Source organism: Microtus oregoni, unplaced genomic scaffold (genome assembly GCF_018167655.1).
Source record: "Microtus oregoni isolate MIOR12 unplaced genomic scaffold, Mior012 000022F_ref0000154, whole genome shotgun sequence".
In the NCBI taxonomy this organism is placed as follows: domain Eukaryota; kingdom Metazoa; phylum Chordata; class Mammalia; order Rodentia; family Cricetidae; genus Microtus; species Microtus oregoni.
The window spans coordinates 8,868,347-8,882,057 of NW_024543081.1; the positions used below are offsets into that span (position 1 = coordinate 8,868,347).

The 13,711-nt window shown below is 54.1% G+C and overlaps 1 protein-coding gene across 3 annotated transcripts in view; it reads right to left on the reverse strand.

Annotated features, from left to right (window-relative positions):
* Prr5 (proline rich 5) overlaps window positions 1-13,711 on the reverse strand; it is a 42,369-nt gene that overhangs the window by 14,758 nt on the left and 13,900 nt on the right. For 2 of the 3 annotated variants that reach the window (XM_041672201.1, XM_041672200.1), the window contains exons 1-2: window positions 9,593-9,907; window positions 2,994-3,074 (exon numbers count right to left, since the gene is read on the reverse strand). In XM_041672201.1, the coding sequence (XP_041528135.1) occupies window positions 2,994-3,074; window positions 9,593-9,729 (218 nt within the window). In that variant the 5' untranslated portion in view covers window positions 9,730-9,907. Of the gene's footprint in view, window positions 1-2,993; window positions 3,075-9,592; window positions 9,908-13,711 lie in introns of those variants that run through there. The other variant, XM_041672203.1, reaches the window with a different exon arrangement.

The following is a 13,711-nucleotide window of genomic DNA, read 5'->3' on the forward strand; positions in this document are numbered from 1 at the left end:
AAACCTCCATTTACAGGCTGCAGGCTGGATACACCTGGTAGACCAAGAAACACTGAAAAAAAAAAAGGCCAACTCACAGTCAAGACAGCTCAGTGGCCAAGGATAAAAAACAATGCTTCTCCAAAGAAGCTGCATGAGCAGACAGCTAGCACCCAAAAGATGCCTGACGCCATTAGAAATGCCGACCAAAGCCACAAGGAGCCACTGTGGCAGCCACAGTGCTGTGAGAATCTCAACCAGAAAGAAATGTAGTGAGAGGCAGGGACCAACCTCACAGCTCACACTGTAGGCAGCAGGAGTTTATCCAAACTGAAACCCTGGCACCTAGAAGATCCAAGCATATGCTAAGAGAAACAATACTACACATCCTTGTAGAATCTTGAACATAGAATCTGGGTACACACCTACAATCCTGACGCTCACGAGGCTGAAGGAGGAGAATCTCAAGTTCAATGTCAGCCTAGGTTATAGAAGTCACCAGATTCACTCTTTAAAACCAAAACCAAGCGGGCGGTGATTGCTCACACCTTTAACTGCAGCACTCGGGAGGCAGAGGCAGAAAGATCTCTGCAAGTTCGAGGTCAGGCTGGTCTACAGAGAGAATTCCAGGACAGCCAGGGCTACACAAAGAAACCCAGTCTCAAAAACATGAAGCAAAACAACAATAACAAAACAAAACATAGGCAGGTGGCCCACATCCAGAACCCAGGAGGCAGAGACAGGAGGATCTCTATGAGTTCAGTCACTGATACATAATGAGACATTGTCTCAAAAGAACAAATAGATAACAAAACAAAACCCAGAACTAAATGAAAACGCCCAAACCCTTTGTACAAGGATTCTCCCAGCAGCAGCACCCAGCACCCCATCATTCACAGGCCACACAGGTAATCAGATGGAGCAGAATCAGGGCAAATCCGGCTCCACCACAGCCAGACCTCAAAAGCACCAAGGGAACGGCCGCAGGCTGTCATGAAATGCCATTCAGATGAAGTGTCCAGAAGAGGGAGTCAGCAGGGACAGGAAGTGGACATGCTTGCCAAGTGGGGTGAATAACGGGCGGTTGTTGCATCACTCTTTTGGGGTGATGCAAAATGAACTGAAAGTTTGGTGATGATCATACAACCACATAGGCACACTCAAGACTTACCAGGGCATTTTATGGGGGAATTTTATGGTATATGAATTATATGTGAATAAAAGTTCACACAGCCAGTGCACAAGCGGCAGGTCCCTCAAGGATGGTGGCGGTGCAGGTACATCGTGGGGCTGGAAATTCACTGAGCGTGCCTGTACTTTCTCCATCACACACAGCACCGTGTCACAGTGTCTGAGTGCTCAGGACAGTGACCTGCTGGTGCCTGGGAGCACGGGGAAGGCTACACTCTGCACCACAGGTGTGCAGCTGGATCAACAATCTAGGCTTATAAAGGCACACTCTGTGATTACCTCACATGGTGGAAGTGTCTGGGGATGCCAAGGTGTCCTGTGACCAAAATGCATGAGGCTCTATGGACACGGGCATGCGTGTGTGCGTGCACACACATACACATATAAAGGGAGAAAGGTGTGATGCAAATGGCAGACTTCAACTGTGACTGTCCCTCCTAGGTAGGGCGGACAGACCCCTGCTCACGTCACTGACGAGTTCTTACAAGGTGGTGGGTAACTATTGTATGTAGCCATTAATGGCTCCATCCATAGACTCTCAATGACCAGCTATGCATTGGAAGCACAATCAGCTGCAGTTAATTTTCATTTGAGGCAGGGTCAAGATACGTCAGGATGGCCTTAAACCCGTTATATAGCTGAGGATGCCCTTGACCTAGCTGATTTACTGCGGAGGAGAGCTAGAGTGGAAAGGGATAGTTCTGAACGGCCGTGGACCCTGGAGTCCACAGCCAGCACAGCAATAGGCTTGTCTACTGCCATTATGTAAGGATTTCTGGCATTTTGCTCTGCGCTGAACCCAGCATCTCCCATCACCCTGACTTTTACCTACTTTCTAATCAGGAGCTGGGACACAGGGTGTCTTCTTTAAACCTTACCTCCCAATCCATCCTAGGGAGTAGGGTAACCCCTTAGAGCTGGAGGCCTTTTAGAGAGGAGATGGCAGCCACAACTAAAGGGTCAAGAGTCCTGGGCCCCGCCTACTCTGTGGATTTAAAGATGTCCTCTTTGCCCTCTGCATTCAGCACAGTCTTTCCCTGTGTGTAGTGCTGGCGACAGAACCACGGCCTCGCGCATGCCAGGCAAGAGCTCTTCACGGGCCAACACCAGACCAACCAGCAGATTTGGTTAGATTTGTTATAAGAAACCTTTAGGAAAATGGGGACCCTGGGCTGGCCAGATGCGCTAGGGACACCGGGGTGCCACAAGTAAGCAATAAGCATAGGGCCTGGGGACGCACCTTGCTCCGTTCTCTATTTGACTCTGGCCAGCCCCCTTCGTGTCCCGGGCCTCAGTTTACCCACACAAGGGCCCTTTCAGGTGGGTGTGGGGTTGTTGACCCCTGTGGGTTTATCCTCACACCCTGCCTTCACAACCAAGGGGAAGGTTCGCTGCTGACTTTCCCAGATATACTTTTGAGTCTAAGGACAGGATGCTCTGGGTCAGGGCTAGAGGTTAACAGCACAGGGTGGCAACACCTCACTGAGCCAGCTGCGAGCTCTCTCAAAGGCACGAGAGCGTTCCTCTGTCCTCAGCTCCCTCACAGCTTGGTTCCCAGCTAGTCGCAGGAAATGAGGGGTGTTCGCGGCTGGACAGTTTCCTGAATGGCACTGGGTCATTAAGCAGGTGGGCCCTTCCTCTCCGACAGAGTAAATATCCTCTGGAAGGCACCGGGCAGCAGGGAATGTGGACATTATCTCAAGCCACTAAGTTCCACCCTGCTGGCCCTAGAAGGGTGTCTCCAGGAGGGTGGGGTGTGGGCCTTCCCTCCCTCACCCCAGTCACACAGATGGGTTTCCCAGGCAGGACTGGCTTGCACTCACCGGACACCCTCGTTGAGGATGAAGAGCTCCTGGTCGGGCAGCCCCTTGCGCTGGAAGACAGCGATCACGCCGTTATGGATGCTGTGGGCAGACAGAATGGTCACCCAGAGGCATGGGGCCTCTCGCTTCCCTCTTGGCCTGTCCCCTCCTGCCTTTCCGGTCCCATCCAGTCCTCCTCAGCCCCTCCTGAAATCATGGGTGTGCCCATGCCCTGCTAAGACTCCAGGTCTGGGCTCCTGACACAAAGTCTGGCTCGCCGGAACTTGCCAGGCATCCTGCACGCCCTCAAGTCCAACCTGGGTAGACCTTCCCTTCCTTCCTGCATGCTTTTAATCCTCCCGGCCAGGACAGATATTGGGGTCCCTTTACATCTCTTCTCTCTCTGCTTTCCTTATGTCCTCCTAACTTTGCTTCCACATCCCAAGACTCCCAGCCCCTATGATGGAGCCCCCAAGAGTCACTATGGACCCAGCCCCCAAGCCCTTTCTAATGTCAACAGTGAAACTGACCCTGTCCAGGCCCTGCTGATTATATCTCTCTGAAGCAGGAAGCTGCAAACACTTTTCTCTAACGGGCCAGAGGGTTAGCTGTTAAAGGTCTGAGGTCTACCCAGTCTCCCACAGCTAGTCAGCTATCTGCTTCAAAATTGTGAAGTTGGGAATGTTTACCAATAAAACTTTATTATTCATACATCAGATGATGGATTGGGTTTGGCTCATGAGCTTGCTTCAGCAGCCCTGCATAGATGTCAGGAACCCCTCAACTGAACCTACCTAGGAATTAACCTAGGCTGCCATGTCTGAGCCAACAGTTCCCCCTGACACCCCTAACATAGCCAGCTGACCATTTCCTAGGCCAGTTCGGGCTGCTCAGCCCCCGCCCCCCCCAGGCCCTTCACTAACTCCAGCCTGATGGACAAGCCTGGGATGAATCTTGCTCTAGGTTCCAGACCTTGGTGTTCTTTTCCATACATGAACTGAGTGAACACAGCTGTCCACCTCCTGGGGGCCTACAAAGCCTTTTAGGGATGGGTACTCAGGACACCTTGGCCACATCCAACCCAGGGGCCACTCACTGTATGTGGTCCCCACCAACAAGAGGTGGGGACAGTCAGACCACAATTAGAGAAGAAAACACTGAGACTTAATGAAGTCAAGGGACACATCTTCTGTTCAGCAGGACCAGAATTGAGATGAAGCAATGGCTCACAGTCCTCCCAATCCTATTTTTAGGGGTACACAGGTTAGAACCTGCTCCTTTTGACTCTCAGCTCTATGAGGCTCTGTGGGCCCTTGTCAGTTTGGAGAGAGGGAGGATAGAGAGGGCCAGAGGACCCCATGTGATTTGCCACCCTGAAACACAGAAGCGAAACCCTTCCTATCTCAGCAACAGCCTCCTGGCCAGAGTGACAAGCCCAGTCAGGACATCTGCAGAGGGTCGGTGCCCAGGAAACCACAGGAACAGAAGGATTTCCGGGTGTGGACAGGGGAGGGCATCCTCAGGTGTAGATCCCCACCCCTTTCTAGCCTCCACTAAAAAACCAGGCTTTCAGTGCAGGTAGGCCAGGCCCTAGCCTTGGAGCCTCTATCACCTCACTGTGTGAACACAGGGAGATGCAGAAGCTCAGCCTGAGGCAGACTGCCACCGGAGGAGGTACAGCCCAGTCCTGAGGCTCCAGGACACTCACCCATGGCTACCCTGGTTCCACTGAGGACTGTCACCAGGGGGCTGATTCCTGCAGGGAGGGGTGGGGGCACTATCTTTCCCAGATCCCAGCCTGCTCTGGACTCCTCGGAGGCATCTGGGGAAACGGAAATGAATGCTTGTTTCTTATTTGCCAGTGGCCCTCCTTTATAAACCAGGAAGCTGGATGACAGGAGGCCATGCCTCCCACCTCAGACCTGGTTCTTAACGCCCTGGCCCAAGTAGGGAAGAAGAGCCAGGAGTATCTCATGACTGCTAAAACCACTTAGTGGTCTACAGCAAGTCAGATCTGCTCTGACATCTGGGAGGCGGCGGACCCGTCACTCACCAGACTGGACTAAAGCCCAGCACAGCATGGCTACCTCCTAGGGAGGCTCCAGACGAAATGCTCTACATTGTCCAGCTTCTAGAAGCACCTGTGTCCCTTGGCTCCAGGTCCTTCCTTGTCTTCAAGAATGGCGAGGGAGGCCGGGCGGTGGTGGCGCACGCCTTTAATCCCAGCACTCGGGAGGCAGAGGCAGGCGGATCTCTGTGAGTTTGAGACCAGCCTGGTCTACAAGAGCTAGTTCCAGGACAGGAACCAAAAGCTACAGAGAAACCCTGTCTCGAAAATCAATAAAAAAAAAAAAAAGAATGGCGAGGGAGGACTCTAGGTCTCAGCTCTCTGGTTATATCTCCTTCTCTGAGATGTCCCGCCCATCACAGAGTCTGCATAAAACCACCTAGACAGGCTGGGGGCCATCTCCTCGGGCCCAGCAACAGCAGTGTAACCACATCTGCTAAGCCTCCTAGACACGTGAAAGCCCACACCCATGGCTGAGAACTAGGGCGGGGACACTTTGGGGCCACTGTTCAGTTGACCATACCTACACTGGGGCCCAGGACAGAGTAAGGCAGGGTGAGTGAAGGCCCGGAGCCCTAGGACCCTCGCCTGGAAGCTCTGGCTCAGTCCTCTGGTCCTTAAAGACACCATGAGGGGCTCTGAATATTTCAGAGTCGAGCCTGGGTGGGATCTGGTCTCTGATCCCTCTCACACTTTGGGCCTATGTGGCCCCTGTAGTTCTCCTAATCCCAATTTTCTCATCTGTACATCAAGTATACTAACGCCCTTCCTAAGGTTCCCAGCGGTCCTGCTCCTTGTTCCCACCAGAGTTCCCTGGAAAGACAGCTCTATTTAATGCTTGCTTCACCCTGCCCCAGCGGAGACAGGAAGCATCCCTGGAGGCATCCCTGACACTGTCCTGGGCGAGCCGGGTTCAGGTCCCAGACACTGCCGTCAGGGCATCTCATTCTCTTTACTGACAAGGACAGCCCCCTTGGGAGGAGGGCTGGGGGCAGGGACGCACACCTTGCTTGGCGGTGGGGGGGTGTCCCACACTTTGGGGTGTACTTCCTTCTGCCCCTGCCTGCCCAGGGCTTCCACTTGCTGGGGGACAGAGGTGAGTGAGGCACTGGTTGAGTGATGGCTCAGAAGGCTAGGAGGAGACCCCCAGGTGTTCCCCAAGCACTTCGGGACTACTGTGGATTTTTTTAAATTCTTTTTTTTATATTTTTAATAATTTATTCAACTTTATTTTACCAGATCCCTTGGAACTGGAGTTGTGAGCTGCCATGTAGGTGCTGGAAATGGAACCTGGGTCCTCTGGAAGAACAGCAGTGCTCTTAACTGCTGGGCCATCTCTCCAGCCCCCACTGTTGTGGAGCCTTGACATCTTCGGGGAAGTTTTTCTGGAACCCCTGGGCTGCGAGGCTAGGACAACAGAGCATATCTTTGGTAGGTGGGGAGGCCTGTTGTGGCCCTGAGCTCTGGGAAGGAGGCAGCAGGTGCTTCGGAAACAGCTCCAAAATTCCAGGTGCTTGTGGGGGACAAGGCAGCATGCCATGTCTCTTTCCGAGAACGTCCCAAGCTCCTGCACACCCAACAGACATGGAGAGCAGGGGCAGGCCTGATAGCCAGCAGTCCAGTGTCCCCTGTTCTACGTCCTCCAAGTGCTAAGTGCCACCAGTAATTACCTCCTGCTCTGGCAGCCCCTTTGTTTACTTTCTGACCCGGTCTAGGGTCAGCCTGAACAGGCTGTTTGCTGCTAAACCAAGATCTTAGCCTGGTCCAGCCAACACCGAGAAAATGAATGAATGGATGAATGAATGAATGAATACATGACTGAGTGCGTGGACTATCTTAGGACACAGCAACGACTTTGGAGGGAATTTGGGGGATGTACTCACTGTCACTATAGTGGGCTAGACACTGTCCCCAGGTGTTTGTGTATAGCTAAAGTTTCAAATCTGACAGGAAAAGAGGCTCTTTACAGCTATAATGGGCTAAAACCTAGAGATGAAGTGGTCCTGGGTTGAGGTGGCCCTCAAATGGTGGCTGGTGGCCTCATACACAAAAGAAACTTGGGTCAGGTGTGGTGGCACATGCCTGCAATCATAGAAACCTTAACCTTAGGAGAGGTGGAGGTCGGAGGACTAGAAGTTCAAGATCATCTTTGGCTACCTAGTGAATTCCAGGCCATCCTGGGATATGTTGGGATCTTGTCTCAAAACAAAACAAAACAAAAACCTAGGGAGCTGGAGAGGTGGCTCAGCAGTTGAGAAGTTGAGAGCACTGGGCTGCTCGTGCAGAGGACCTGGGTTCGCAGCACCTACCTGTAACTACAGTTCTAGGGAATCCAACACCTTTTTCTGTCCTCTGCAGACACCAGTCACACACACGGTGGGGGGGGGGGCACTCATACACAAGAAATCTCAAGAAACAACAGAAAGAAAAAAAAACATTCCCCCCAAAACTCAGAGACCTGGCTAAAAAAAGCTCTGAAGACAGAGACGGAACTAAAACAAATCTGCACTCAACCAAGGACAACAGAGCCAGCAGAGGCAAAGCCAGAACCCTCTCTGGAGTCCCCAGAGGGAGGCAGCCAGGTCACCCCCCACATCTAGCTGTGCCAGAACACACTCCTGTTATTTGGGGTGGCCCAGTGTGGCATGACTCTACAGTCCCAGGACACTAATGAGGTCAAGGAGGTACAGGGGGCCATGCCTGGGCTCAGAATGAGGGCCACAGCTTGAAGGGCTAGCCAGGATCCACAGGCTGATACAGCTGTTGTGACCCTGTTTGAGGCTGATGTCCTGGAGCCCTTGCAGGCGTACACTGGGAGAGGAGCAGGAAGACAGGCAGGGGCTGGGAGGGGACTTTGGGAGGAAACTCTGGGCACACTGTCTCAAATCCATCACTACTTTGTGTCTGAGGGTACACCTGTCTGGTAGCGGACCCGGAACCAAGTCGTGCAATGGTGTGCAGTATGGGTCCTGGGTGCTCTGGGTAACCCTGTGTCTCTCATCTGGGGTGGAGGGTAGAATTTTCCTTGTTGGCTAAGATCATGACAAGGTGAACTGAGGGCCCTGAACAGGCTGGTACATGATAGGAGCACAGAACACAGCAGAGCCCCGCTGTCACAGGCAGGGGGAGCCTCCACCCTAAAGGATGGACATAGGAGCTGCTTGGATACTGTGGGAGCTCCAATCAAGCCTCTGCAGTCTGACAGGCCACCAAAGGAAAAGCCCGTGGGAGACTCGAGTGATCTCTCCTTGCAAGGCCCCCCAGAGCTCTGGCAAAAAGCAGATCCCCTCACAACCACACAAGGTGAGGAGCCATCTAAGTCCTCTGAGCTAGAGGCCCCCCAGGTGGTAGTGAAAGAGTCCCCACAAAGTCACTTTTATTTAAGTCCCCAGACATCACACCTATAGGCGTTCTCTCAATGTGCCCTGACCTGAGTTCTGAGTCACAGGGTTCCCACTGTGCCAGAAGCCATGTCCAGAGCCTTTATTACACATTTTTATAGTTAGTCCAACAACAGCCACTCACCCATATCATTGATAAAAAAACTGAGGACCAGAGGTAGTAAGCAACTTAAGGTCACCCAGCAGAGAAGTAAGAGTTGAAATCTGAGCCAAAGTTAGCCTGGCTCCACTAAATCCTGGCCAGAGACAAGGAAGAGGGTGAAGACACCAGTGAGCAGCTCTGGGGCAAAAGGAACCTTCCTTCTTACTGTTCTGCTCCCAGCCCAGTGAGGAGAATTGTGCAGGCCTAAGATAGAGGGAAACCGAGGCAGGAAGGTAGTCTTGGCTCTCAAGCGATCTGCAGCTTAGCGGAGGGTGAAAGATAAGGTCCCAGTTGGCAGCCCTATCTTCCCCGGGCTGCTCACTAGATGAACAGAAGACTAGATGAACAGAAGATGTGTGTCCAAGTGACAGCCGGGTCCCTGGTGGCAGACCACAGCGGGCGAAGCACCTGGCAGGATTTCACCGCCAGGTGGAGGGGTGGAGAGGAGAGCCAGCATCCATAGACCTCCCTCGACAGCCTGCCTCACACTCCCTCGATCCGTATTTTACTCTGGGTAGAAATACTTATTTTTAAAGGGGCCAAGAGGAGACCCATTGGGGAACTCGGCTAAAAGAAGTATCTGTGACTCTGGCTCTGAAAGTACAGCTGGGGGAGGGGCTTCCCACGCCCGGCTGGTCCGGGATGGGCCTCCGGAAGGGTCCGGTAAGGAATGTCTGGCAGCTGCCGCACCCCCACGGACAGCTGGGAGGCCCGGGGTCCAACTAGGGGGAAGCCACCGCCCACCCCGCGCCGAAAGCCCGACACGCATACAGGAAGTGCAGCGGCGCCCCGCTGGGGCCCCACGAAGCTCAAGTGCGCCCCTGCGAAGTGGGGGCGCAGAGGCAGTTCCTGCTCGGGGCCACCCGCCCCCGGGGCGCGATCGCGGGCTCGAGCCGCCGACACGTTGCACTCGCTTCCCTCCCCGCGCGCGGCCCGGCGGCGGGGCGAGCTGCGCGCAAAGTGGCGCGGTACCGTCTCCAGCCACGCCGCTCCGGGCTGCGCGCCTTACCTGTTCCAGGTGGCGTTGGCGCAGGCTCGGCGCTGCTGCGTGCCCCGCTCGTCCGCACCCGCCGCGCCCGGCTCCCTCTTGCCCAGGTCACTGAGGCTGGGCGAACTCATGAACTTCAACCTGCGGAGAGTCCTCATGCTCACCCCGGCCCACGCGCGCCCCGCGTCCTCTACGACTATACTCGGCTGCTAGCAGCAAGCCCGGCGACCCCGTGGGGTCCCGCCCCGGCCCCGCGCCTCCGCCCGGGGCCGCGCGCCCAGCACCGGGCCCTGTGAACCATTGCTCGCGGCGGCGAAGCGTGGAGCGCTCGGAGCGCAAAAGCAGGCCGGGGGCGGGGCCTCCCTCTGGGCGGGGATGCGGTGGGCGTGGTCTCGCGCTGGGAGGGCGGGGCTGGCGTCTTGGAGCCCTCAACGGCCAAAGGGCCAGTTCTGGGGGCGCTCTCAGCCGCCTCCTTCCTTCCCTTCGGAAGCCACCACACAAGAGCCACACAGCAGTCCGACCCCAACTGCCCACCCGGCACCCAACACTATAGTCACACACACATATACACACACCCCATGCACAGGGACCCATGGTCTCATATCAATGTCTCCTGAAGTCACTCCCTCGCCAGCCATCCGTCCCAGGAGAAAAAGCTGTGCCCACAGAGATTCATCCAGACCCCTTCACGTGGACACAAGCTCCTCCCACTGCGGATCAAAGCTTTCAGCCCGTGCCTCAAACATCAGCCCCACCCCACCTGAGTCCAGCATGAACCAGTCTGTCCTAGACCCCTTTCTTAGGGGATGGGCCAGGGACTAGGGTCCTCTCAGGCAGGGATCTTGGATGATTGACTGGCCAGAGGGGTTGCTGCAGTGGGAGCTGAAGGAATGGAGGACAGTGACACCCCCTGAATCCTAGGTTCCACTGTCTGGTAGAAGTCAGAGAGTATCCTAAATACTTGTGCTTGGGCAATATGCTCCTGGGACATAATGCCAAAGCCTTGGGGGCACTAAGAGCAATTTAAATTCTACCTGTTGGGGATGTTGTGGCACCCAGGGCAAAAGAACCTCTCCAGGGTTCTGCCACTCAAATATGCCAAGATAAACCTAACCCAGGTCTCATGAACACAGAGTGCCCAACCCTTCACACAGGAGCTTCTGGGAGTCCCACTAGTTTTGCCTGCCATCTCCAAGCACAGGGGGACAGGCATGGCCCTGGGCAGCATTCAGGAGAGCAGAATCAGGTTCAGCTACAACCAGCCAGCATTTCCTAAGTACCCACTGTATACTGGACACCCCCACATTCCTGTGGTAGGAGGCAGCGATAAACAGACAATTCCTTGTTCTCAAGAATTGTCACGGAGCCTAAGGCCACTAAAACTACTGTGAAATGACTGACGGGGAAAGGCTGGGCTTCCCAGCCTTCCTCACTGTCAATGGCTCCAGGCTGTCTGCCCATGCCAGCGAGGACCCCATTGGGGCTGGAGGGTCAACAGCAATGAGCTCACCAGCCCCCAGACAAGGATGGAGGTGACAATGGCACGGACCATTGATCCGTGGTCCATTCCAAGGAACCCAGGTCTGGAAGGATGAGACATTCAGGTGTGTGTTGGGGGAGGGGATGTTCAGAGAGCTTTCACTCCTTCTCATCAAAGCAGGGGTGAAACTGCTCACCCAGAGAGGTGTAAAGTGCCCAACCAACTATGGAGCGCAGGGCATACTGGCCAGGAGCTCTGTCTGCTCAAGGGAGCAGGAAGAAGCCAGCTTGCACACTTTCCAGCTGTACTGACATGCACGGAACACTTGTCACAGCTGGACAAGGATTTCCCATCTTATTGTAAAAAAACACTTCGGTGAAAATCCCAAATGAATTACTGACCCATCGGCCCATGCTGGTGTGCAGTGGTGGCCAACATGGCTGGGGCAGAGAGCAGTAGCTGTCCTATATATAGCACTAGCCTTGAGAAAGCTGGATAGGTGCTCTCGGCCCCTGGACTAGCTGGAGCCTTGGGCTAAGTCACTTCCCTAGGGTCTTGGTTTCCTGTGTGGAAAGTGAAGGCCACAAAATCTTGGCTTCACCCTGTCACTTCAGGACACGCAGGCCAGGCCCTGAGGATTTTTCATCCTGTATCAGGGGTGTCCAATCTGCTGCCCATGAACTCTTTATGGGGATAGCTATGGATGTCGGACAATATCAACTCGCAAGCCTAAGCCTAACTCAGCACCTGCATATGGTAGCTCACAACTACCTGTAACTCCAGCTCTAGGAATCTGACACACTCGGGCACTGCTTGCAAGTACACAAGTCCACACTCAGATACACACACAGACATGTAATTAACATTGTAAATAATAAATAAGAAGTTGGAAACACTTCCTAGACCCTCCTCTTGACTCTACCTGTCCCTCTCCTCCTTATCCCTAGTCCTTAGCATCTCTAGTCTGGACTACAGACCCCTCCCGACCATTCTCTCCAAGTCACACCTGTTGCCCTCACGAACAGTAGCTGGAGCTGTTCGTGGCACACGCTGCCCTCCTGAGTTCCCACTGTGCTGAAGAGCAAGTCTGAGGCTGCCAATCCATGAGATGCCTACAAGACCTCCATGTCTCCCTGATCTCCAGAACATCCTTCAGTGAACACCAAAGATCAAGGTCATCTCCCACTTCTGACCGCCTCTGCCCTTGTTCAGACTTAGGATGGCTTTCTGGACATTTCCTATCAGAGCCAGGGGCTGTGACATGCTCATAACCCCATTCTCTATCCTTAGCACACAGTAGGTGCTCGATAGAAATGGCTAGATATACTCATCTCATATTTTAGGCCATATCGGTGGAAACCAAGACGCATAGACAGACGTGAGGCAGCCCTGTCTCTACCGCTGATGTAACTGCAGAAGAACCCTGGGCTCTTCAGAGAAGCCTGACCTTGTACCCAGCACAGATGGGCAGGGTAAGGTGCAGGACTGACCTCTGGCTACCTGTCTCGAAGGAGTGGCTGGCTGGGAACAGTGAGGCAGTCTGGGCTGCTCTGGAAGAGCAACCAGAGGAAAAGAAGAGGTGAGGGGAGACCACAGGGGCGTGGTGTGGGAAATGAGCTGCAGGGGGCTCCTGAGGAAGAGGTTAGAGAGCAGCCAGGGTCTAAGACGACAAATAACGTGCTGAATAGGGGTACGGGGTACACAGTTGTGAGAATCAGAAGACATATCTAGAGCCAAGGGTAGGGGTGCTCCTCTGTAATCTTGGTAGTTGGAAGACTGAGACAGGAGAATTGCCTTGAGTTTGCAGCCAGTCTGGGCTCCATAGTGAATCACAGACTCTTAGGCGACAATGTCTCAAAGTAAGGAAAAGAAGAGAGAAAATATCTCCGGAGAGAGTGAAGAAATGAGCTGTCCCCGCCCCAGCAGACTTACACTGGCTACACCCACAGCCCAACGCAGAAGTGTGACAGAGACGCGGGGGTGCAGTGCTGCCAGGTGTTGGGGCTGGTGGTAGGAAGCGCGGATGAGAGTTGGCGGTAGGCAGCAAAGGGCAAAGCTCTCTGGGCCCAGAAATCCAAGGCAGAGTCTGGGAGGAGATCAGGCTGTTACAGTTCCCTGGAAAAGACAACCGAGGAGTTTGGAGCAAGTGTGACCCCCAAAACTGTTCCTGTGGCCTGAACAAACCCAACCCCTAAGAAGCCAGCTTTGGTAGGTCGGTAGGTCAAAGGGTCAGAGAGCCCATTTGGCAGAATTCCTAGACAGCTCTTGGTATAGCTATCACCCCTGTAAGTAGGTACAGAGACTTCGTGTGCCCTGTTGGGCCCTCCAGGCACCAATGGGGACCTGTGGGCTTGGTACCTGGATCAAGGATTGAGCTGTTGTTTTAGGAACAACCTTGACGAGAGTCACCTGTGCCTAAGGCTCTTGGTTAAGGACATGGGAGACAAGTGAACTCATTCACACATCCCCTAAGATGCCAGTGTCCCCACCTCAGAACCACAGCCTCCTCTCATGGGATTCAAGTGTTATCCAACCTCCAACTGGCCAGCAAGGACTGTGAGACAGGATCCTGCCCACGAAGTGAGACTCTAAGAACATCAGGCTGTCTTGCTGGGAGTGAACCCTGAGTGAGCAGCCGGGGTTGGGGCCCATCTAACCTT